The 25013-nt window shown below is 47.1% G+C and overlaps 1 protein-coding gene across 18 annotated transcripts in view; it reads left to right on the top strand.

Moving 5' to 3' along the window:
• The window catches only part of LRRFIP1 (LRR binding FLII interacting protein 1), a 123753-nt gene that overhangs the window by 84914 nt on the left and 13826 nt on the right, over positions 1–25013 (top strand). For 3 of the 18 annotated variants that reach the window (XM_080933158.1, XM_080933155.1, XM_080933165.1), the window contains exons 10-21: positions 823–900; positions 2579–2623; positions 3695–3760; positions 5466–5543; positions 13081–13116; positions 13790–13915; positions 16191–16262; positions 18010–18180; positions 19983–20075; positions 21201–21293; positions 22029–22121; positions 23249–23390. In XM_080933158.1, the coding sequence (XP_080789284.1) occupies positions 823–900; positions 2579–2623; positions 3695–3760; positions 5466–5543; positions 13081–13116; positions 13790–13915; positions 16191–16262; positions 18010–18180; positions 19983–20075; positions 21201–21293; positions 22029–22121; positions 23249–23390 (1093 nt within the window). The remainder of the gene's footprint in view (positions 1–822; positions 901–2578; positions 2624–3694; positions 3761–5465; positions 5544–13080; positions 13117–13789; positions 13916–16190; positions 16263–18009; positions 18181–19982; positions 20076–21200; positions 21294–22028; positions 22122–23248; positions 23391–25013) is intronic. The other 15 variants (XM_080933159.1, XM_080933166.1, XM_080933160.1 and 12 more) reach the window with 8 other exon arrangements.

Raw genomic sequence — 25013 nt, forward strand, 5'->3', positions numbered from 1 at the left:
CACCCTCTCCTGGCCTTCATATGCACCAGACTTATACATAGTGCACAAAATACCCGAATGCATAAAATAAAAATAAGTAAATCTTTTTTAAGTTAAGAAATAAAGGGAAACCAAACCAAAAAAAAAAAAAAAAAAAAAAAAAAAAATTCCTAGGGAATTAAAGGTTATTCCCAGGTAAAAAAGAGCCTGGGTCCAACTCAACTCATGGAGCAGAAAGAATCTGTATCCTAAGAATCTGTATCCTAAGAATTATGTCAGATTTAGAACTGACTGTTCAGACATTAAAAAAAGAAAAAATCTCCAGACTGGGTCCCAGGATCCTGATACCTAGTTTGTCAGGGCGCATGCCTGGTTCACTCTCATTGTGTAATGCCTAACCAAGAAGGTGAGACAGGAGGCTATCCCTGGTGAAACAGCTGTTATTAAGCAGAAGCTGAGGTCCCTATACCTTTCTGGTTAGGAGTTTCCCCACTAAATCTTAAATATCAGAACTCAGACTACAAACATGAAAACCATTATGGTCTTGTTATAGATTAAAATTAACCTTCACCTTATCTCGCTCAGGAGCGTGCGCTTGCGTCTGTGTGTCTGTCCGTCATTCACTCACACACTGACTTCACGTTCTAAGTTTATCTGATGTCATCATTCTGGTTCCTCTAACCGTTGCTCCCTCCCCCCTGCCCAGCAAGTGTGTGCCTGTGCTGTGATATCCTCAAAGGCGGTTTTACCTGGTGTGTCCAGAGCTAATCTTCCTGGGACATGGAGTGATTTCACATCTCCCCATCCGCCTGACCTGACCCAACTTTTTTTCTCTGATTGCAGGGACTCTTTTGCTCCAACCTTGGTCTTCCCAGCAGTGGCCTTGCTTCCAAACCCCTGTCTACCCAGAATGGAACCCGGGTCTGTTCCTCTGCAGAGCACTTTGAGGCTGATGCACTTAGAGGGCACTTCAAACTCTTCAGTGTGCAGTCACGAGACCAGGCTTGGGGCTGTTTGGATTGGCTTGGCTAGCTTGCTAGGACTTTCCTCTCTCTCCTAAAAATGTAATTTAGGACCGAATATGGAAAAATAGGAGGATTCTGTGAAACGTGTACTCAAAAAAACAAAACAAAAAACAACCCTCAAGCCCAGAGAATTGGTCTCTTGGGTTTCTCTGTTTCCAGCAATTGTTCCCCATTTGCGGTTCCAATTTGCTTTAAAATTTTTTTTTTCTTTTGTAAACGTGTCCAGGAAACAATCTGCCAGATCTCTATGCACTCCACCTCCTGCATCTTGGGCAGAACTGGGCATTTCTTTGACTCTGCCCCCTTCCTGTTTTTGCAAGGCTAGGGTTCAGGTCCAAAATGGGTCTTTGTTGCCTTGGGCTTTTGAGTTCTGTTGCAGCACAAGGGGTCCATGTTAGAAATCCCAGTGCCCACACATTTTGGGAGGTTGAACTGTTCTCTCCTTTGCAGGCAGACTCAGCTGCTAGGAGGTCTGTTATTTGGCCCTGCACCCTTCCCTGCTCTCGCCTGTGCCCAGTGCCTCGGGTCTGGACATAAGTCTTAACTCATCTCTGTAGCTGGATGCTGTACCTCAGAGAGCTGCCTCAGCATCCCAGCATCACCCTTGTAGCTCTGTGTTACTCTGTATTCTGGGTGGATGTTCATCCGTGAGCAGCTAGCAGCCTCACCTGTCCTTTGTGTCTTGACTGGGACTGTGATCTGATAGAAACAGTCATGCCCTTTCTTTTTTTGAGACAGTGTTTCTCTGTAACCCTGGCTATCCTAGAACTTGCTCTGTGCACCAGGCTGGCTTTGCATTCAGATCCTCCTGAGTGCTGGGAGTAAGGGTGAGCGTCACCACTAGTCAGGCAGCCAAAACCTTCCTGATACATTCTTTCTGAATTTTTTTCTCCCTCTGTCTGAGGGGCTAGTTCAGTGTCCTTCTGCCTCCTCTAATATCTGAATCCAAAGGTACTCATGCCCCTCCGATAAAGTGGTGTGTCGCTTACATATTATAAGCACACCTTCCTGTGAGCTTGAAATCATCTCTCGCTTACTCATGATATGTGAATGGTGTGGAATTGTTAGAGGCTGATGCAGGCAGAATCTGCCCCATCAGTACAGATTATTTTTTTGTTTCTTTTGTTTTGCTTTTAGATATTTTTGATCCTTGGTTAGTTGAACCCAGGAATGCTGAGCCCTAGATATGAGGCTGAGCTATGAGGTACCTGGGCAGCAGTTAGCCTGGCCCAGTGACTATTTACACCTGTTGGCTTTACCTTAGGTCTTCTTCCAACATCATCTGGAAAAAAAAACAAACAAAAACAAGGACAACAACAACAATAACAAAAACTCATTCCAGAGATGCTGGGGAAGTTTGTGATTCTAAAGTTAGAAATTGTAGCATTTCTCTTTCCCATAAATTTTGGGTTTCCATCTGTTTGACCCCCTGAAAACACAATATCTTAACTTTGGCTTTTTCTTCTAACCACCCTACCATAGTTACTTAGTTACCAGACCTCCAGGTCTTACTGCTATTGTCCGTTGGTGTTTTCCCAAGGTCTAAAGCCCAGTGGTTTGCTTTCTTCTTGCAGCCCTTCATTCTGTGCAATGCTGCCCGGCCTGCGGGGAGTTACTGGGTGTGTGTGCTCCCCACCCCTGCCACTTGTGCTCCCCACCCCTCCCGTGCATGCTTCCTTCTGCCCATTGCACATGCTCTGCCATCCAGTGCCCCATTTCCTGTCCTGCAGGGGAAGCAGCTCCTTACCCACAGCTCACCCACCCTTGGTGGTCTTCATCAGTCAGATCTGAGCTTTCCAGCACCCGACTGCTGAGAATAGCTGTCACCCTGTTTCATCTCCTCTCGGAAGACTTGTTGAAGGTTCTTAGGAAGGAAACAATGACAACATTTACCTAGTGGACGAAAGACAGATGGCTCCTGAATGTGTTGACAGCTGTAACAGATTCTAATCCACTTTGCCATAGTACTTTGGAAATTTCCAGTTGTAAATGTAGGTTCTTACATTCTGCAGAAAGCTGGGCTTTTCAAAGTCACGGTATTGATAGCTGTGAATTTCCACCACAGTGCACACTTAGGAGGGGTTAGGTATGTGTATATGACTAAGCTAGCCAGTATTCTCTGAAGAAGAATAAGGAAAATTAAAGTGTTTTTAAATGGGACAGAGAGTTTGACACCAGTGCCTGGGATCTTGTAATCTTCTTTCTCAATGATTAATTGCGTACCATTTCCAAGGTAACCAACTACTGTTTTCTGTGTAGCAATCCTGACGAGATATAAAATATCCAACATCAAAAACGATAATTACTGTAATTTTTTTGTTCCCAAGCCACTCCCCACAAGAGTAATTGTATAGACAAGGTGCATGAGGATACTTTGAGGAACTTCAGGATCTTTCAGTTACTCGCCTTCAATCCCGATTGGCCATTCTCGTGTGAAACGTTTCTCACAATGACAGTTTCTAATGCTGTCTTGGAGATTAAACTGCATGCCAATGGCAACTTAGGCTTCTCTTTTTTTGATTTCCATACCTTCTTGTTCTCCGAGGCTTTCTGAAGAGCTGAAGAGGGTAGTGTGGAACCCACATAGTGTTTTCCCTGTCACGTGTCATACCTGCTAACCTTACCTTCCCCTGTTTTCTGTGTGGTCCTCTGAGAGAATGCCCTGTTCTGACGGTCTCTTCTTATCATAGGCGTCAGTGCTGGAGGAGAGCAGCCTCTATGGGGCTCGGAGGGGAAGCGCCTGTAGTTCGAGAGCAGTAAGGCGCTTTTCGTGTTTCCCATCATGCCTCACTGTGTGCTGCATGACCCAAGGGTGTTTGCTGTGTGACTGATGTCACAGGAGGAAACACTGTCTGTGTTTTCCTTCCTGATAAATGTCATGGATAATGGAATCAGGAATTTTTTTTTGCTTGTTCACTCTTCGTGTTCTCCTGACTGTCAGTTTGTGCTGAGGTCAGAGGGAGACTCGCCTTAGTTGGGTTTCGTCTCCTTCAGTCCCGGAGACTCCCGAGTAACAGAACAAGTAGTGAGTTTCTGAGGAAAGGAAGGGGGCAGGGGTTGTACAGACCCTCGGGGTCGTGTGATGGTGCTGATCCTGCTTTGCAGGACTTGCCACTGTCCCCTCACACCCTTGAGACAGCTAGTGGTTGCATGTGTAGTAACCTCATCTTGACACTCTGGGAGGAGTTCTCAGCCATCTGAGCAGGAATCCAGGAGGACTTTCTAACAGGAAGTGGAAACAGGCCCTGCGTGCGTGTTCTGTCCATGGTGGGCTCACCTGTGTGGGCCTGTCCTAACAGTCTTCACATGGTCAGTGAGGTGCAGGTGTGATTCAAACTCAGAGCTCTCTGGCTCACATTAGCTCCCCGTTGGCCATCCTGACTCCTAGACATAGGTGACACCCGACGCCTGGCAACATGAATTCTTCTCTTCCAAAGGGTCACATCAGGCCAGCTAGTCAGAGAGCTGCTCTGACTAAGGATCCCTAAGCGGGAACATAGTCCCCATGTCTCTGTATGTCCCACACCTTGTCTTTCTCCAGTGGAGAAATGTGGTTCGAATCCCTCCGCAGACCTCACCTTGCTGGGCATGAAGAAGACATGTGGGGCCTGCAAACATGGTCTAGCTGCTAACTTTCAGGAGGGTCAAGTGAGGTCAGCTAGTCTGAGAAGGACTGTCGCCCAGGAGCCTTGGGCTGACAGGAAGCAACATGAGGCATAGTCCCTCCTACCATGGCCAGTGAGGAGCCAGAGCCATTTGTCCATTCACTCAGCAAATGTGTCTTGAGTGCGCCAGGCTTTGTCTGCTCAATGGAGAGTCACCGGAAACCAACTAGACGCGTGCTCTGCCCACTGGGGCTGGCTCTCTGGTAGGCAGACAGACAGACTGAGAGCTGGTATTTGAAATAGGATCCTAAGAACCTTTGATAATCCACCAGAACCCTTACAGTTTGCAGCGAAGGTGATGCTTGCTGGCTTTCCAGCCCAGAGGTCAGTCTGGTGTCTGTCCCAGGTTCCAGAAAACAGGTCTTCCAGATTCTACCGGGAAAGGTGACAAAGAAGCAAAGTGTCCCTGCCAGCCCCGTCCTCGCTCATTTCTGAGAGGGGATGCAGGCAGCTCAGGAGTCTCAAACACCGCCACTTCACATCTAACAGGCAGTTTTGGTGAACACATAAGATGTGGTCCAGACCCAAGCTGGATGATGCCTGGTGTCTCCCTGAATCTGTACCCTGTGGAAAATGTGGTTGTTTCTTATCCTTGGTAGAAGTTTACCTAAGCTCATGGCAGACGTGGGCTCTTTTTCTGAGCCTGGTTTGCTCCCTAACCCTAACCTCTCTTTCCTCTCTGCTGTGTGTGTGGCTAACCCCTACGCTGATCTTGGTGGCTTTTTGTTCTCTTTGCCTCTTTGCTGACCCTGTTCCTTTGTTTCTGTCTGTGCATCCTGTGGTGGCTTCGTGACAGCCCTCAGAGTATGGCGGCCACCTCAACTCCAGCTCCCGGGCCTCTTCTAGGGCCAGCTCTGCGAGGGCCAGTCCTGTGGTAAGTGTGCTTCCTACCCTGCTATCCTGCTCCTTCCTTCCTTCCTTCCTTCCTTCCTTCCTTCCTTCCTTCCTTCCTTCCTTCCTCCCCTCAGCTTCCCTTTCCTTTTCCCCTTGCCCCCACCCCTTACCCTTCTGTCCCTTAGAAATGACCACTGTCTCTGAAAACCAGCTAAAGATAAAGCTAGACGCCTCTCGTTTTATTTCAGTTCTGAGATTGGAAAATGGTATTGAGTTTAGAAGATGCACTTGGGAGGGTATCAGGGATGCACGGCTCAATTTCTCAAGCACCTTAACAGGAGGGAAGTAAGTGATGCTGAGAAATGAGGCTTGAGAGGAAAAGTCCTTTCTGGGCATTGTTACATGTGTACATGTGCTTTTCTTTTACAATTTAAATTTTCGAAGGCTTGACTCTTCACGTTGCCTTTAAAGTATTGAGGTTACCAGACCCTGACAAGTTTTAAAACAAAGTACGAGCCTGCAAATGCCTTGCCGTTCTCATTATGGCTTAGGTTACCTGTTGTTCCATTTGCTCAAAAACTGCTTAGGAGGTGTCACTGGGACCCTGCTCTCCCGTCTGTGGCTCTCCACATGGCCGAAGGAGCCAAGGTCAAAGAGTGGGTCCTACACAGTTTGTCACCTGATCAATGGCTTTCTTCGAGGCTACTTTATCATTATCTAACCAAGGAATTATTTTGTGTATGGTTGCGGGATGTATGGGGAGATATCTGTTATCTTCCTCTATTGTTGTTTGCATAAATATTTGGGGACAGAGACTTTCACCAAGCCTGGTTCTTGCTGATTTTCTGGCTAGTCAGCAAGTACCCAGAATACTCCTGCCTCAAGGCTAGGATTACAGCTGTATACCACAAAGCCAGCTGCTGCTGCTATTGCAGCTGCTTCCTCTTCTTCCCCCTCCTCTTCCTCCTCTTTCTCCTCCCCTTCTTCCTCCCCCTTCTTCCTCCTCCTTCCTCCTCTTCCTTCTTTTTAAAATGTGGTGCTAGAGATTAAACTCAAGTCCTCGTCTTGCTTCATAGCAAATACTTTACCAACCGAGCCACTTCCCCAGTCCTGTTTGTTTCTTTGTTTTTCCTTGTTGCCCCAGATGGCCTTGAACCTACTATATAGCTGTAGGTATCTTTGAATTCCTAATTGCTCTGCTTCTAGCTACTAAGTGCTGGGGTTACAGGTGTATCACACCACACCTGACCAGTTTTGGCTGTGGTAGGGAGGCACACCCAGGCTGTAGCATCGGTGTGGAGGGAGAGAGAGGCCCACATTTGGAAAGTGCAGACGGTCCAGGCCAGTCTCTTTTGGTCAGCTCAGACATAAATACACATAGTTTGGAACTCACTTCCTGAACTCTATACTGCCCAGGATTGGTTCCTGCATCCCAGAATGCAGAGGAGCCAAGACACACCACGTGCACAGGTGAGCTCATTGGATTTGTTTTTTGAATTTGATGCAGACTTTTAAAGCTATGAGGATTCCTGCTAGATGCAGCTTGCCCTGGAGAAGGAGCCACAGGGATCTCTGGCAGCTATGAGCCTCCCCACTGAGTTCAATAGCCGGGTGCCCCTTCCCTCTTCCATTCTGTGTCCATCATTTACATTAGAATGGCTATCTTGAGCACCTCAGGCTCCGTGGTAGTCTAACATATACAAACTAATCCCAGAGGAGCCTTCATATGACTCAAAACAAAGTTTTACCCCATGATAATTTAGTGTAGAACCCTCTTCCTTGTGCATAATAGTCGAGTGTACACTTGCGGAATAAGTGGAGTGTTTGTAACTAAAAGAAGTCTGGAGTTTTACTTTCAAAGATTCCTAACCGCCCCTCCATTCTGCCCCACCCCACTGCCCCAGCAATGGCTGTCTTCGGTGGCTGATTTGTCATCACTAGGTGTGGCCCTTGGATTTATTTAAGTGTCAAGATGAAGTAATGGTGTGGCAACATTCATGGTTTCTGTGATTGGAAAGACTGGAGTTGGATGTGGATTCTTTGGCTGTGTGTGTACTTTCTAGATCTGTGGGAAATGTACACACATGAATCAAGTTTGGTTGTTATTTCCTCACTGAGAGGTGTGTTGTATGCCTTGGTCTCTGCAGCCTGTGAGGCAAGAGAAGTGTTCTCTCTGTGTCATGGGAAACTGGGGGTGTGGTCACAGGGGCTGTGGTCACACTTCCCCTCTGTGCTACTGTGAGAAATGCATCAGTCCAGCTCCTCTGCGTTCTGGGATGCAGGAACCAATCCAGCTCTGTATTCCCTCCAGTGATAGCTGCTAAGTCCATTACAGAGATAATCAGTGACATTTTTCCCCTTCAGTCTCCCACTCATTTGTTTGTTGCCCTAAAGATCCATCGATCATTATTTCTGTTGTTGTTTAGTGAGCAAAGGTCGGAACAAAGATGTGTGGAAAACTGGCCGGCCTCCCAAACCGAACCTGGCACCTCACATCATCCAGCTACCTCCACACTGACGAGGCAACCTCCTGAGTGTGGTTCTCGGGTGCAGTGACCCCTCTACAAATGCAGAATAGTCTCCAAGAAATTCTTCAGTCAGTGGGGGGTCACTAGCTTTTGCCAGGTCCTCTCCCAGGCCTGGTCCTGACCCACTGAGGCAGGAAGACCCACAAGTCTGAACTGGAGCTTCTGGGATTCTTCCCACCCGCAAGGCTGGGCACGCTCATTGACACTTTTTTAACTGCTGGTCCAAATCGCACACCCACCTTCCCAGTGCAGTGATAGCCCCGGGACACAGAAAAGCATAATGTTAATGCTGGACCTGAGTCTTGGAAACAACAGGAGAGAGGGCTGGTTCCGTTCTTTCTTTATGCCTCTTTAGGCACCAGGACGCTGGGTTTGTCACCCTCTGCCCTTGGGACAAACGAGGCTATAGTGACCTTCCCGTCCTGGCCTCTACAAGAGACCCACGCAGCAGGATGTACAGTTACACAGAAGTTAAAAAATGGAGTTAACATGTCACAGCTCCCACTCCTGGCAGACATAAACTCCTTTAGATGAGGCAGAAAGGAACAGCCCCTGAAAGGCATATGCTTTTGTTTCGAGCTGCCCCGGCCGTAATAGGACATAGTTGTTGGTGTTCATATTGGTTCTTGGGAAATACTCCTGGCTTAGTACTTCATTAGGGGTCATTACCGGGAGCGTGGACAGGGATGTCCTTGAGAAGAACCTAAGAAGTCAGCTGCAGCCCTCAAGGCTTTGCATCGACATCTGTCAGACAGGAAGTCTGCTACACACTGGGGGCAGGGAGGTGCAAGTGAAGAGCAAAAGTCATCAGAACAAAGGAAGTGATTGTTCCTCCTCCTTTAAAAACATTAATAGACCTCCATGTTAATAGGCTACTGTGAAGGCCAAGACTAAAAGTGTGGGACTCCTAATGATACAATTCTTAGGAGAGCAGGTGTATCAGCTTGAATGTAAGTGGCAGGTGACCACTTCCCTCCTCATTCTGGCACCACTTCCCTCCTCCACTCCCACCCCTCTACAGCTGGCTGCCCCCACCTCCAGTCAGCCTTTCCATCCTAATTCATGTTAACTGTCAGCACAGCCTAGAACCACCTGAAACAGGGGTCTTTTTTTTTAATTCTCTCTCTCTTTTTTTTTAAGATTTATTTATTTATTATATATAAGTACACTGTAGCTGTCCTCAGACACACCAGAAGAGGGCATCAGATCTCATTACAGATGGCTGTGAGCCACTATGTGGTTGCTGGGATTTGAACTCAGGACCTCTGGAAGAACAGTCAGTGTTCTTAACCGCTGAGCCAACTCTCCAGCCCTGAAACAGGAGTCTTATCAGAGTGGTTGTCTTTATCAAGTTGGTCCGTAAGAAATTCTTTTAATTACTGTAGGAGGTGCTGCCCACTGTGGGCGGCACCATCCCTAGACAGTCCTAGGTTTTATTAAAAAAAAAAAAAAAAGCTAGCTATGGTTCTTACGCCCAAGTTCCTGGCACACACATGCATGTACATACCATATTTTCTCATGTTAATTGAACACCTAGAATATTCTGGTCATGAGTCTACAGTGTTAGGCAATGCAAACCTGCCTTTGCCCTTCATGAGATACACAGACTGGGCCAGAAGATGTTCACCAAATAAATAACATAAACAAACATCAGTTGCACCTGCATCAGCCATGAGTACAGGTGTGTGGAAGCTGGAGTTGGTGGATCTGGGCTTGAACCACAGCCAAGCAGAGCCAGGTGACACCTAGGGCATCCCTCTCATCTAAGCCTTACAGCCCACTGGAATCCAAGAGAGCTTCCACAGTGCTGAAACATCTTTCAGGAATGTCTTCGGTGGAGCCAGGACTCCAGCTGTCTTGTGTACTCAGAAAAGAGCTGAGCTAGCTGTCTGCCCATTTGAATCTGAAAACAAAGACCCTATGATTCTTGCATGAAGAGGTAAGGCAGGGTCCAGGTGGAGAGCAAGCCTGCACCTATGGGTACGAGATTGGATTTAAAACTGATGATCCACCAAGTATGGTGGCTTATGACAAGTAATCCCAATACTAGATCGGTTGAGAAAGGCGGAGCCCGATTTCAAGGTTATCTTGGGCAATGTAATGAATCTCAAACTACTCTCAATTACATAAACTCTGTCTCAAAAATAAAATTAGGGGCAGTGTGATAGCTTAATGGGTAAAGGTATTTGCTGCCAAGCCTGAGGATCTGAGTCTGAACCCAAAGACACACATAGAAGACCAAGCCCCACAAGTTGCCCTCTGACCCCTCCCCCACATGTGTCATGGCACAATACCCTGAACAAATAATAGACAATAAAATTAAATATCCCACCCAAAATGTAAGTCCAACTGTCACCAGCATTTGAAGGAAAGCAGTCCTAAAAATGGATGTTTCCTGAGAAGTGTTTGCTGTGTCCCTTGTTTGGAGAGGGCAATGGCACTGCCTCAGGGAGCTTGTTTGCTCTCCTGGGTCTTGCTGTGGCCTGCCTAGGAGTTAGGAAGGACCGTGAGGCTAGGTTCTCTTGTACCCATCCTTGCTTGAGTCTCTCTATCTTCGAATGGTCCAGCAGATGGTGACATGCAAGTTTAAAATTTCATCATGTGATCTTCATAAGAAACCCACCGGACTTCTGTGTTTAACGTCCTCCCCTGGGGGACTTGGTTTTGGAAAGGAAGGAGGAGTTGTCTTTGCTTCCGCTGAAGTTTCTCAGAAGGAGGAAAAGGAAAATTAGAGGAAGAAAATTGAGACAACTTGCTCTGTGGCCCAGCATGGCCTCAGATTCAAGTCCTCCTTCCTCAGCCTCTCAAACGTTAGAATTACAGGCATGTGCCACGAGACCTGACGCCTGTAGATTTTACAGATGTCTTTGAGCACACTCGGTGGTAATCATAAAAGACTATGTCATTTAGAATCCTATTAGTGTGACATTCATCTCAACTGTGGAGAACTGGTAAATGGTGATTAAAAAAAAAAAAAAAAAACTCAGTGGGTCATAAGATTTCTGTGGCTTGTCCCATGTGCCTTTCTTGTCCAACAGCAGCCCTTGGGTTCAGTGGCCACCTCTGGTGGCCTTGTCTCCATGGCAACCTTGTCTCCATGGCAACCTTCACACCAGTCACAGAGCAGCCATGAGTGTGTACCGTCTATTATTTTCAGAGGGGCAGTGACATTCTCTGGATCAGAGTGAAGCATACCGGCTGGGTTACTTATCTGTCCCTTTGTGTCTGCGGCTTTATGAAAAGGGTACAGCTGTCTACATCTTTCTGGGCCTGTCCTGAGGACGATCTGACCATAGACAGACCAGGCCAGCCTGCCATCTAGTGGAGCCAGTGGGAACAGCAGATCTGTGGGGGCCCTGTGGCTGTTTCAAAAAGGTTGTTGACAAACAGATATACCTTGTCAATTTGAAAACAAAACTGAATGCTGCGTATGCTGAAGGGTGCGTTTTATGTATCTATATTGAGAGCGGGAACACAGTTTTTAAATTTTTCTCTGCATGGTCTCCATTTCCCCTTCACATTTTTTCGTGTTCTGCGTTAGCTATATATTTTAGAGCAAAGGCTTTTGAACTACACAAAGTGGAACCTGTATTTTTTTAATTGGCTTTTTTGAGGCCATGTAACTCAGGATGGGCTGGAACTTACTCTGTAGACCAGGCTGGCTTCAAACTCATAGAAATCCACTTGCCTCTGCCTCCTGTGTACTGGAATTAAAGGTGCTCATCACCACAACTGGCCAAGCTATGCTTTGGATTTTTCTTTTTTCATAGATATTTTGTGAATTTAAAAAGCAATGTATGTACCAGTTACTAGTGAAAGCCCCTTCATTTGAGGGTATAGATCTTTGGAACTGGCCATGTGATTATCTGGGCTTCATTTTTTTTTTCTATGCTGTATTTATTACTGATGAACAGGAGAAACAACAGTATTTAAACTGAGGAGTAAGAAGCTATCAGGCTTCTAGGTATAAACCTGAGTCTGCTGATCTGGCTTTTCAAGGCTGGTGAGGCTTGGGGGTACAGCAGTTGCTTGGCATGCACCAGGCATTGAGTTCCATCCTCAATACCGTAAAGCCGGACCTATATGTTCTGTCTCTAGGTGAAGTGCTCTCTTTTACTTTGGGCTCATTAATATTCATTCTGCAGACCAAATGACCTAAGGGCCACCTTTGCATCCCCCAGAGTGTACAGTGTGAACTCCACATCTGAAAAAGGTACAGCATATAGTGATAATCCCACACGTGAGCAGCGGCTGGCTGTGGGTCGGCTGCTCTGTGCAGCAGGGCCTCTGAGTTCTCGCCATGTGCCAGTTAGGCTTGGGGCACGCATAGAAAAGAAATGGCATTGGAGGTGCCCACTAGTCTTGTGCCTAGTGACCATTTTCTCTTGCTACTCACACTGTCTGTGAGCCGTGACCTCAGCATAGTGGTGACTTCAGAGCCACCCACTATAAACCTGCACAGGCATCCAGAGTCCCAGGCCACTCAGATCTGTGACTCTGAGATGCAACGCCGCTCCTATTTTGGTGAAAACTCTTGGTGTCAAAGTTAAGAACTTCTGAACTTGGCACTGAGAGGAAAGCATGTGACTGATGGTGTTAAGGCATCACACCTGTGTGACTGAGTTCCCAGAGGGCCGGGAATGGAACTTGATCTCATAGTAAATGCTGAGCAAAGGAAGGAATGGTCCTTAAATCAGCCTCAGCCTCAGCCTCCGCCCCAAGACGCCCTAACCCCAGGTGTGTCCCTCTGGGCTCAGCACCAAATGCACACTGCTTTCAGCCTCATAGGCTGCTCTGAGTCCCACTGAGGCTTCTATCTGAGGGAAGGAAGGGCCTCAGAGAGACATCCATACAGGAAAGATGGGGAAAGCCAGAGCGTAGTAAGAGTTTCTCTTTTTAGTTTTTAAATTGTGCGGTTGGCTTTTTGTTGTTGATGTTGTTTTGTTTTTTTAGCATCATACTCCAGATCAATGGGGAATCTTTGAAATGATCATAGGGGTCATAATTCAGTGCTTTCTAATATCTGACAGCTGTCTATTATCCCCACAGGTAGAAGAAAGACCAGACAAAGACTTCGCTGAGAAGGTAAGGATTTCTGTAAGCCTCTGCCTTAGGTTAGTTATTAAACTAGATGGTCCTGGGTGAGGCTGACAGGAACCCATAAAGTAAGTGAATGACTGAGGCTACTAAGTGAGCTATACAACATGACATCATATCCCCAAAGCTGAAATATGAGGGACAGCGATGAGCTCATGGCTGACGAGACACCCGTGAGGCATCTCTGAATGAACCTGTCTGTCACCAGCCAGAAGCCTACAGGAGATGGTCCGGTAGAGAAGCTGAGTTAAAGAAAAGGTGCTCTGGGGCCGAAGAGATGGCTCAGTGAGTAAGAGTGCTTGCCTCACAAAAATGACGGCCTGAGTTCAAATCCCCAGCACACCTGTAAAAAACTGGGTGTCTTCACAAGTACCTATAACCCCAGTACTGCAACTGGCCATCCAGTCTAGACAAAATGGACAAAATGGTGGGTTCCAGGCTCAGTGAGAGACCTCATCTCAAGGGACTTCGGTGGAAAGTAATTGAAGGTCACTGACAGCCTCCTTTGGCCTCTATACTGTTCTTTAAACATGCACACACTTTACACACAACCCACACACATGCTCATACACAGACATGATCACCTGTGGAAGCTAAAATTGAAAGAAAAGGTTCTGAAATGTGGTTTTACCTAGTCACATGTGGTCTTCACCCATTCCAGGGCTCCCGTAACATGCCCAGCCTGTCTGCAGCCACGCTGGCATCTCTGGGCGGGACTTCCTCCCGGAGAGGGAGTGGAGATACCTCCATCTCCATGGACACGGAGGCGTCCATCAGGGAAATCAAGGTAAGACACTGGGCTCTCTTGTGACTTGATAGAACCCCTTGGAAAATTAGTCTTTGGTTCGCAGCGTCTTCATTTGTGAGGCTGGAGATCAGTTCCATCTCCTCTGCCTGCCTTAAAGTGTAGCGTCCTCCTAACACAGGACGGCGCTCAGGCAGCGCTCCTGTGGGAGGCTTTGCCTGGCTGTACACAAGTAGGGAGGAGCGTGAGTCCTCCTCTGGCCATTGTACTGTTTCCTCTGGAGGCTATGCCATCTTCCACCACGTGCTAACATGCGGATATTTACTTTTCATTAGACACTGGAGCATTCTGGTCACCTATCCCCACATCATTCTTCCAGGGCCACCGAGAGTGCCTAGCCTCTAAGCATTTTTTTCCCCTGCCTGGAGTGTGTGCCCTCCCATCTGTCTGTAGCATGCCTTTGGTAGACTTCATCACTGTATTTATATGATGGCTTTTCTCTTAGTGTGACATGGACATTATTCTCGGTTAAACCTTTGACACCACGGATGGTGCCATGTGTTTGATGACCTCCTCTGTGTACTGGAAAGACACACGGCCCAGCACTGTTTGCTAATTATTAGGACTGCGTGTACTGTTGGATAACTGGTGTAACTGTGTCCCAGACAGGGAAGGATTGAGAGTAGGTAACCAGAATGTTGTGTCCCTCAGAGAACAGAGTCAAGTCAAACAGAGGGTGTGAGAAGGCTGGATTTGGCTAATTTTGTGGGACCACTTCCTCATACTCAGGTCCCGCTCACAGGGACCCAGCTTCACTGGCGGTGACTAAGCAGCCAGGTGACATTTGTCAGGAGAACAACAGAAGGGTCTGGAGCAGCTGCTGGTGTTAGACCTAAAGTTGCAGCTGCTGTGTTGTTTATGAGTATGAGGATAGGTTTGTTTGTTTGTGTGTTTGGGGTTTGTCTTTTGTAGGTTTTTTTGTTTTGTTTTGTTTTGTTTTTGGTCTGCTCCCCTAAAATGCCTTGTACCAGACCCGAACATCCTCAGCTACCGACACTTGTTTTCTCAACCGCCTGGAAGGAAGGGGGATCATTACAATCCTATTTATTTACACTCTGCTGTTGGGCACATAGAGAGAATCAAGGTGGATAGCAGGGGCTCTGTAACTGGGATGCGCTGGTCTCCGTGCCCCAGCAGAGCACTGTTTCTGTGGTGTAGGACGACAGGGAGCTAAATCACTGTCAGAGTTCTTTTGGCTAGTTGTTATTTAAGGTTTTTTATTATTATTACTATTATCATTATTATTATTATTTTGTGTGTGTGTGTTTGTGCCACGTATGTGCAAGATGCCTGCCAAAGCGATAAGGGGGTTAAAAAGATCCCTTGAAGCTGGAGTCACAAGTGTGATAGAGCCACCTGATCTGAGGGCTAGGAACTAAACTGTGGTCCTCAGGAAGAGCAGCAGGCACTCTGAACCACTGAGCCACCTAGCCACGCTCTGCCCCACTTGCCTGTCTTTGTTGTTGTTGTTTTTAAGATTTACTTATTATTTTATGTGTATGGGGTTTGCTGTCTGTCATGTCTGCCTGTGTACCATACGCACACCGGGTTCCCACGAAAACTAGAAGAGGGTATCAGCTCTCTGAGAACTGTACCTGCGAATGATTGTGATGTGAATGCTGGTAATCGAACCCAGGTCCTCTGCAAGAGCAAGAAGCCCTCTTAACCAGTGATCCATTTCTCCAGCCCCGACATCTTGCCCATTTTAAAAAGTTTTGTAAAGCAATACAAGATACGCCTAAATTTTATAACAGTGTATAAAATCATGTGAACTACAGAAATTTTAATATTTATAACACTGAAACTCATTTTCACTTTTCTCTAACACCTAATAAAATACAGAAGGACTCCTGCTTCCTACTGTGATGGGCCCAGACATAAGAAAGCCATAGGGGTTGGGCTGGAGAGATGGCTCAGCGGTTAAGAGCACTCACTGCTCTTCTAGAGGTCCTGAGTTCAAATCCCAGCAACCACATGGTGGCTTGCAAGCATCTGTAATAAGATCTGATGCTTCTTTCTAGTGTGTCTGAAGACAGCGATCGATAAATAAATAAATAAATAAATAAATAAATAAATAAATATTTAAAAAAAGAGAAATCCATAGGGGTGTGTGTGTGTGTGTGTGTGTGTGTGTGTGAATAAGTGTGTGTGTGAATGAGTGTGTGTGTGTCAGTGTGTGTACGTGTGAGTGAGTGTGTACGTGTGCTCTGCCAGTTCTCTCCCTTGACGTCATTTGCCTTTTGTGCATTTCCTTCAGGAACTGAATGAGTTAAAAGACCAGATTCAGGATGTAGAAGGCAAATACATGCAGGGATTGAAAGAGATGAAGGTACCGGCTTATGGAAGTGTGAGCCTGTGACACTAACCCACCTTAACTTTAAAACGCCTCACAGAGGTCCCATGAGCATGCTCACTGTGGAAAGTGTAGGGTCATAGAGATTCTAACATGGCATGCATGTTGTCTTTCAAATGCAGCTTCTGAACACAGTGAGTCCCTCGTGGAAAAGGTGACAGGCCCATTCCCTGATGTGAAATGGTACTCAATACCCTCCCCCTAGGCTTAGAGACAATGTGTCACTTTGGAAACACAGCAGACAGACACTGGAGAGTTTTGCTTCCCTTTGCTCTCCATCATTGTCACATACAAATGTCCCCCCAGGTTTGCTGAGCTCACTAGAGCCACCCTAACGCACGTGCTTTCAAAGCATCTGGGTTATTGCATGCTGTCGACTTTTACCTAGGGGGAACAGCATCTGAATGTGTGTATGTGTGTGTGCACTACTCTTGGACTGTGAAGGACATCGCAATGCCAACAGGAAATGTACTGTCCCTGTTCCTTAACAATGCTGAGGTGAGCAGGTGCCAAGGCACATGGCGGCCCTATTTATGGCATGCTCAAGACAAGTAGATACAAATCAGTTACTTCTTTCTCATCTCCTCAGAAAGGGCCCAAGAAATCATCTCAACTCCATGCACCAGGTAGACAGGTGGCATAGGTCACATGCTAATTTATCATGTTCCTAATCATGTCTATATAGTAGAAAAATGAAGACCATGGCTTTTTTCCCACCTAAAAATAGAACCACATATCAAATGGGAGCCAGTGGTACCACTTTGGGTTGTCATGGTGTCTACCCATAGTGGGCCAAGTGCTGGAGCCCTAAACAAGACCTCTTCACAGCTCTGACTCTTGAGCTGGCACCTCTTTCTTAGGCTCTGGGTCGTTCAAGCGAGTGATTGCCTCCTCTTGCTCTCCTGACATTTAAATTTTGGAGCCTGCAAGAGCGAGAGCCAAGTTTGGGCCCTGCCAATATTATCTTTACAGCATCTTTCCCACGTCTGTCCTTTCAAACAAAATGACCTTGGTCGTTCCAGGAACCACCCAGTAAGACCGTGTACCCTGTTTTATTTCCCATGAGTCAGAAATCTGAAATGATCACAAGTTCTTTCCTGGTTCCCAAGCCTGAAGAGGGCAGCCTAGCAGTGTCTTGTGGCAGGGTTTTACTTCCATCAGTAACTGGCTCGTCCTCATTGAGTAGTGAGTTCGGAAGCCCATTGTGCTGCCATGGCCTATGGTGGGAAGTTCCTGGCTGCTGAATCAGTCACTGGTTCTACTGCCTCCCCAAGCAACGACCCCCCTACCTGTGTCCCACATGCCTCCTTGTCTTAACAAGAAAGAAGATGGTTGTCTTAGTTACTCCTATCGCTGACGAAAACAACTTAAGGGAGGAGAGGTCTGGGCTCACAGTTCAAAGGTACCATCCATTATGGCAGGGACATCTTGGTGGCAGGATGAGGCAGCTGATCACAGCATCTGTGCAGTCAGCAAACAGAGAGCAAGGAGTGTTGATGCTCCCTTTCTCTTTTGGGTGAAAGCCAGGATTCCCGACTAGGGATGGCCCACAATTAGGGTGGGTCTGCCAGGCTCAGTTAACATAGTCAACATAATTCCTCACAGGAAGCCATAAGCTATGCCTGTTCTTCCCTGACAGCTAAAAGGTACTTGTCCTAGTGGTGGGACGTTGAGAAGGGGGCCCTGTGCCTTCTCAGTGGAAAGGCTTGTTTACCTCTTGCAGGACTCGCTGGCCGAGGTTGAGGAGAAGTACAGAAAGGCTATGGTCTCCAACGCCCAGCTAGACAATGAGAAGACCAACTTCATGTACCAGGTGGACACACTGAAAGACATGCTGCTGGAGCTGGAAGAGCAGCTGGCGGAGTCTCAGCGGCAGTACGAGGAGAAGAACAAGGTCGGCGCCCCCCCCCCCCTCAGGGATGGGAGGAGAGCTCGAAGCACAGAAGTGGTTCTCAGTCAGGGTTGAAACCCTTTCACGTACCAGATAGATACCCTGCGTATTTACATCAGCCTTCGTAACCGTAGCAAAACGAGAGTTATGAAGTAGCAAGGGAAATGATTTTAGGATTGGGGTGTCAGCACAGCAGGAGGAACTGTGCTAAGGGGTCCCAGCCTTAGAGAACCACTGAGTTAAAGGTAGTTGTGAGCTGCCTGTCAGTGGTGCTGGAAATCAAACTCGGGTCAAACACTATGAGAGCAGCATTTGCGATTAACTGCTGAGCCATCTCTCCAGCATGTGTTTATGTTTTGTCTGGAAAGCCCAGAGTCTGAGAGTTAGAATACTGTGCCTTTGTCATGTATGTGGTAGCGATGCCTGTGATCCCAACATGTAGGAGACTGAGGCAGGAGGATTGCAGGTCCAATACCAGCTTGGCCTACGTAGCAAGGCTCCATCACCAAACAAAATAAAGCAACCCCAGGTGTGGGGGAGATAACGTGCTCTGTAAAATGCTTGCTGCCCAGCAGAGTGCAGAGGTCAGCATCTATGGAGGTACCTGCTTGTAATCCCGGTGCTGGGGAGGCAGAGACAGGGGGTTGATCTCTGGTGTTTGCCAGGTAGCCATATTAGCTTAATCAGCTAGCTCCTGACCACAAGAAGCCCTTTCTCAAAAAAACCAAGGTGGGGTCTGAAAAGATGGCCCAGGGCTTAAGAATGCATACTATCACATAAGGGGCCCATGTTTGGTTCCCAGAACTCATGTCAGGTGACTCACCACCTGTAACCCCAGCTCCTGGAGATCTGAATGCTGCACCCACATTCATGGTCACAAATCCACACACATCCACATAGTTAAACAATAATAAAATAAACCTTGAAAAGAAAATAAAACTAACCTAGGTAGAAAGCTTCTAAGAAATGACACTCAATCCAACATATGGCTTCTGTACACCTGTACACATAGTGTACACACACACACACACACACACACACACATACACACACACAGCCATGACCATATATACAAATGCATATATAAAACCCACAAATCTGTGCTCTTTTCTGAGTCACTTGAAATGTTAGGATGCATAGTTTCAGTGTGTAAACTATTTTCTTACTAGAATAGTTTTACTAGAATATTGGTATTTTGCATGAAAATAAGACCACGAGAAGACATGCGTCTGAAATAAGAGACATGCTCAAGTAATGCACAACTAGGTGCTTCCAGATTTTCATGCTAAAATTCATTTCCCTGCCTTTGATGTTATGTCAGCTTCCTAGGGTATTAATTACAAACCTCAAAGAGTTGAGGAAAATCATGTTGTCATTTCTACCCATTTGGAAAAGACACATCAGTTACTCTGTTTTGATAGCCATAGCTCAGTGAAGGGCAGCCTTGCATGAGACTCACACGACAGAAGCAGTTTTGCTCCTGCGCACTCCCGGCCTTCAGCCCAGCCATGGAGATCACAGAAGACGCCTAGCAAAAGGCCCTAGGATGCATCATAGCAAGAGAGGAATTGGGAAACATTTGTTCATCGTCCGCACACACTCCACAGATTAGTCTTAAGAGGAAACTGTCCGATTGTCCTCTATGGAGGGCAGAGGAATGGGTATGTGTTATTACATGCCTTGGAAATAGCGATGACACAGTCAAGGGGTGTTTGTCCTGAGGGACATGAGGCTCATGAGAGCAGGAACCCCATGACAGGAATATGCCATTGAGTTGCACCCTCAGCGCTGGTTCTCATCCATAGGAGTTTGAGAGGGAGAAGCATGCACACAGCATCCTGCAGTTCCAGTTTGCCGAAGTGAAAGAGGCTCTGAGGCAAAGGGAAGAAATGCTTGAGGTAAGCAGCCACCGCCTTCTTCCCTTTCTGTTGATTCCTTGTTTTAGCCCAGGCCATTATGACAAAATACCACAGACTTGGTGGCTTTGACAATGGGTGCATATCTCCTTACTGTTCTGGATAGCAGAGTTCAGGTCTGGGAACAGTATTTGCCCAGCCTCATACATCATTTAACCTTAATACTTCTGACCTTATCCATAAACACTAGTCAGCTTGGAGGCCGGGGAGTCAGTTACAGCTTTGCTTAAGTCAAGGGTTTGGGCTAACTTTCCATCCCATGAGAAGTCGGCTCCTCCCACTGGTAGAGTCTCACTCTGATGCTCTTGTGTTTGCCTTGGGAGATGTGGAAAAAAATGCCCCACACCAAGGTCTACATCCTAGTCCCTAGAAGTTGTAAATATGGAAAGAAAGATTTCAAAGGTGAGATCAAAGACCTCAGTCATCTGTGTGACATCTTTGTGACGTAATCACAGGGGTACCCACCACAAGGAGGCAGGTCAGATGCTGAGGTGGGAGCTGTGGTGACAGCAGTGGGGGGAGGGGGTAGAGTTTGTAAAGAAGAGACACAAGTGAATGTGGGCAGGTTCTAGGAACTGGAGAAGATGGAACTGGGAACTGGGCTATTGATCCTCTCAGAAGACTCTTTCCAAACAGTCTCAGAGCTGTAAGAGTATATCTATGTGATTTCATCAAAGTTGTGGTCCTTTGTTAACGAGGCCGTAGGAAACATTCTGGTCAGCAGTGGGACACACAGGTGACAGTGACATTGCAATCATTATTTCTGTACTCTATGACGTTTGCAAAACGATGAGCTCCCCTATTTGTGCTTCCTCAGACTGCTGTCCTACTGCTAAGTAGAGCATGTCTGTGCAGGGTTAGGTTTGTCTTTTTAACCGAATCAGGTGGCTTCGAGGTCAGACATCAGCCAGGCTGGTTTTCTTACTGGGACTGAGAGTAGAAGAAAGGAAAATGCTAACATGCTGATGAATCAGGGGTCGGTGAGACGAGACGCTTGTCGCTTGTCGGCTGCCTACTGCTCAACCTCTTCACCCTGGTCATCCAGCACTGACTTCTTTCCTCTGCTTAACCCTTTGTCTGCTTTCTTCTGTCTGTTCCTCTCCTCAGGAAATCCGACAGCTGCAGCAGAAACAGGCGGGTTTTATCAGGGAGATTTCTGATCTTCAGGAAACGATAGAGTGGAAAGACAAAAAGATAGGGGTAGGAGTCTCAAGCCTTGGCCAAACGCTTCCAGGGGGCGGGATGCTCAGCAAAGGAGGCTCTTGCAGAAGCTTTGGTTTGGAAAATAATGTTTGCATGAGTGTGCATGTAACCCTCATGTGATATAACATGAATGCCCTGTTGGCCACCCAACTTACCCAGGTGGATGGGACCATAGCTGGGTATTTGGAGTTGTCTCCTTCCCTGTGACACCAGAGTGACCTAAGCGCAATGCAAGCCTTGCAAGGAGAGAGGCCCTGGGCAGCTCAGTGTGGAGGGTCAAAGTCCAGAATTCCCTAGGGGTCATGTGATGCTGTGGGTGGCAGATACCACACCCCATGGGTTTCTATTGGATCTCTCTCCATCCTCAGTAGAGAGGAGGAGACAGCCTGACCACATTTAGGAGGGAATAAATAGGAAGAGTGGACCCCACCAAATCACTGCTGACACATTGTAGCACATGGTTTCTAAAAGACTCATGTGACAGGGCTCCAGTACAGGTCCAGAGGTGATCTGCCACATCATAGAAAATGCTCACAATATGGAGTCCCACTAATGTGTGAGCAGTAGGTGTTCTAGCCTGGGATAAACCCAGCAGCATCTTTTTTTCTTACTGGTGCCAGGATGGCAGTGCCTCCTAAACCCTGCTTCCTACTTATCTTGCTGTCTGTGCTAATCTCTCCCTCTCCGTCTCTCTCTCCCCTGCCGACTCCCTGTCCTCTGCTGCACACTCAGGCATTAGAAAGACAGAAAGAGTTCTTTGATTCCATAAGGAGTGAACGAGATGACCTTAGAGAAGAAACAGTCAAGCTGAAGGAGGAGTTGAAGGTACGAAGCCAAAGCGCAGCTTATGAAGAGCCACAGTGACAACTTAGGTTCTGTGGGTCTGTGACCATGGGCACTGGCTCTGTTTTTGCCACTGCCATTGTGTTAATTAATTCGAGGTTTCAATGAACTGTCCCTGGGAAGCAGGTGATGTCAGTGCCCATCTGTGTGTCTGCCCGGGACCGTCAGGTATTTACAACTGAACAGGTCTGCAAAGTAGCTGAGATTTCTAGCTCCGATTTTGGTATTTCTCCAAACATTTTCTTACCATCATTAGAATCTATGGGCTTCCTTGTTTAACCAGGACTTTCTTAGCTGAACAGTGTCTGGGGTAAGTGGCAGGAATCCCACTTTTGTACCAGATCATAGGAAGGGCAAGTTTCACATCTCATAAGGGCCATGCCAAACCAGCAGGCAGTCCTGGGTGGGTTCTCAGATGGCCGCAGCACTAGTGCTGAGGGCAGAGTGGCTATGACATCCCAACTGCCCCCAGACACACATCAGTGTCATTTCCTGAGCTCCTCAGTCAAAGTCAGAGTGAGAAAGCAACAGGATACAGGCTTAGAACCAAGACCTAAATGCGGTTCTGAGTCCAGGCTGTGTGCAGCAGTTGGGAGCCTGAAAAAAAAAAATGTTGTGAACCAAGTGGACAGTGAGGAAATATTCTGCAACTGAGGCAGGAAGCTTCTTTCAAGGGGTCGGCCATGTCCTCAACACAAATGATCCTTTTAAAGATACGCAGCATCCTGACCTCCGCAAATGCCACCTTCATGCAAACTGCACTCTGTCTTTCCAAACACATATTTCTTTCTGCATCCTGGTTTCCCTTTTTAAAGCCAGTGGTCAGAGTTGATAGAGAGAGAACATCATTCTCTTGATGTTCCGCTTTTGTGGCAGCCCATGGGTTTAAGAAGAACATCTTTTTAAAGTATCTTGTATCGGATTGGAACACACAAGGAGGAAGCCATTGCAGATCTCCCTGCACTGGTAAGACCATGGGCATGGTACCTAGACACTTCTCCATCCCTGTAGAGTTAGCATCTGCATCAGGAGAAACAGCATCCCTTTATAATTGACATCATTTAACCTGGTCTCACCGAGTGTTATGTTAAATCTATCTTTGCTCCCAGAAACATGGAATAATCCTAAATTCAGAAATAGCCACCAATGGAGAGACTTCAGACACAGTAAATGACGTTGGCTATCAAGCCCCGACAAAGATGACAAAGGAAGAGCTGAATGCGCTCAAGTCGGCCGGGGAGGGGACACTAGGTAAGAGCTTTTCCTTGGCTCCCTTCCTTGTTTGGTCAGCACTTATTCATCTCTGTACGCTGTCAGATCGGAGTGATTGTCACTGATTAATAGTCACTCAGCATGCCGTTCATTCTGTCACCTATAGTAATTCTCCCGGGCAAACCACGTGATCGCCCACGGTGCTATGTAGCATGCCTCCTTTTTGTCTAGTGCTTTCCACTTGTGGCGCAAGGACACTTTTCCTTTTAGCTTTTCCAGGCCGAGTAGCAAGAGGAAGGCTCAAAGTCAAGTGGTAGAGTCAAGAGTTCGATTTGGGTTTTCTCCAGATGCATTCCAATTACGGCTTTCCACTTAATCTTGCAAGGGGGTTGTCCAGAGGTCAAGAACCTTGAAGGCTGTGAAGTGGGTAAGCAGGCCATCTTTTCCTGTAAGCCTGGCACACTAGGGCACCCACCACATAAACATTGGAGGGCGTGAGGGACACAGGGCACCTGATGGCAGCCCTGGAGCTGCTGTCCCCACCCTCAGAATGGAAGGCAGCCGCAGTAGCTGGGGTGCTCCTTGATGTAACTGGGGTGTGCTCACAGGAGTTAGAATTCACCCACCTTATTCAGAAGGGGCTTCCTCTGTATGCCACAGTTTTAGCTCTGGTAAGAATATGTACAGCTGGGAAATCTAATGGATCATAGAGATCTTCTCTATACTGTTCATAGATAAGGTGATTTACAGATTAATGTTAGGCCTAACTTGAGGCTTTGGGATAATGCAGTTGCTCGTTTCTTTCCAAGGCCCGAGTTTGTGACCATATTGCAAAACAGAGGCTTTTCTTTTGTCTGCTTGGTGTTTATGCCCATGTGGAAGCCTGGAGGTCCCAGCTTTTCAGGACTGATTCCTAGGAGCTTCCACATGCCCTAGTGATTGTTAGAGCAATGTGCTCTTACTGATGCGTGAGTTGTCAAAACAGGAAGGGTCTATAGTTTCCACCTTTCCACGGGGGACTGGTCCTGCTCTTCCTACTTCTGTGTACAGTTGACATATCCCTGGTAGTCATGTGACATGGCTGAAAGGAGAGATGCCACTTTGTCAGTGACCCCAAAGGGTCTTGATGCTGTACCCAGTCAGAGAAGTGCTGTGGGAACATCTCGGTCTGCTTATTACCTAGGTCTGATGGTTCTTTAACGTGAAGTTGCTACATCAGTAATCATACACAATAGGAGAAAAATGTAAAGGGTGAAGTTAAATCGCCTCTAAGTGAAGGGCGGATATTGTCCCATCATTTTCCTGGGATCACAGGTCCACTCTGAAGACCGCCCAGTTCTTAGAATGACAGGCTTTCACTTCCAGTAAGATACGTACATGAAGCAGGGCACTGATTGACTGCCTGATGAGCTAAGTGTTCACCTTGCTTCAGCTTTGCCTTTTGTTGGGACTGCCACACCCTTGAGGATGAAAGATCCTATGTGTCCTGAAGGGGAGCGTTATCTGAAGAAGACAAGCCGGGCAGCCGAACCTGGATTGCCTTCTACCTCGTAGGGTTTCCTCCGGCAGCATCTTCCTTCTTTTGAGAAAGTATGGAGCTACTGTTAGAGCTGTGAGATCCCAAGTACTGGGGTGGCTGAGGGTGTGAGTAGCTGGGGTGCA

Source organism: Micromys minutus (assembly GCF_963924665.1).
Source record: "Micromys minutus genome assembly, chromosome: 19".
NCBI lineage: Eukaryota > Metazoa > Chordata > Mammalia > Rodentia > Muridae > Micromys > Micromys minutus.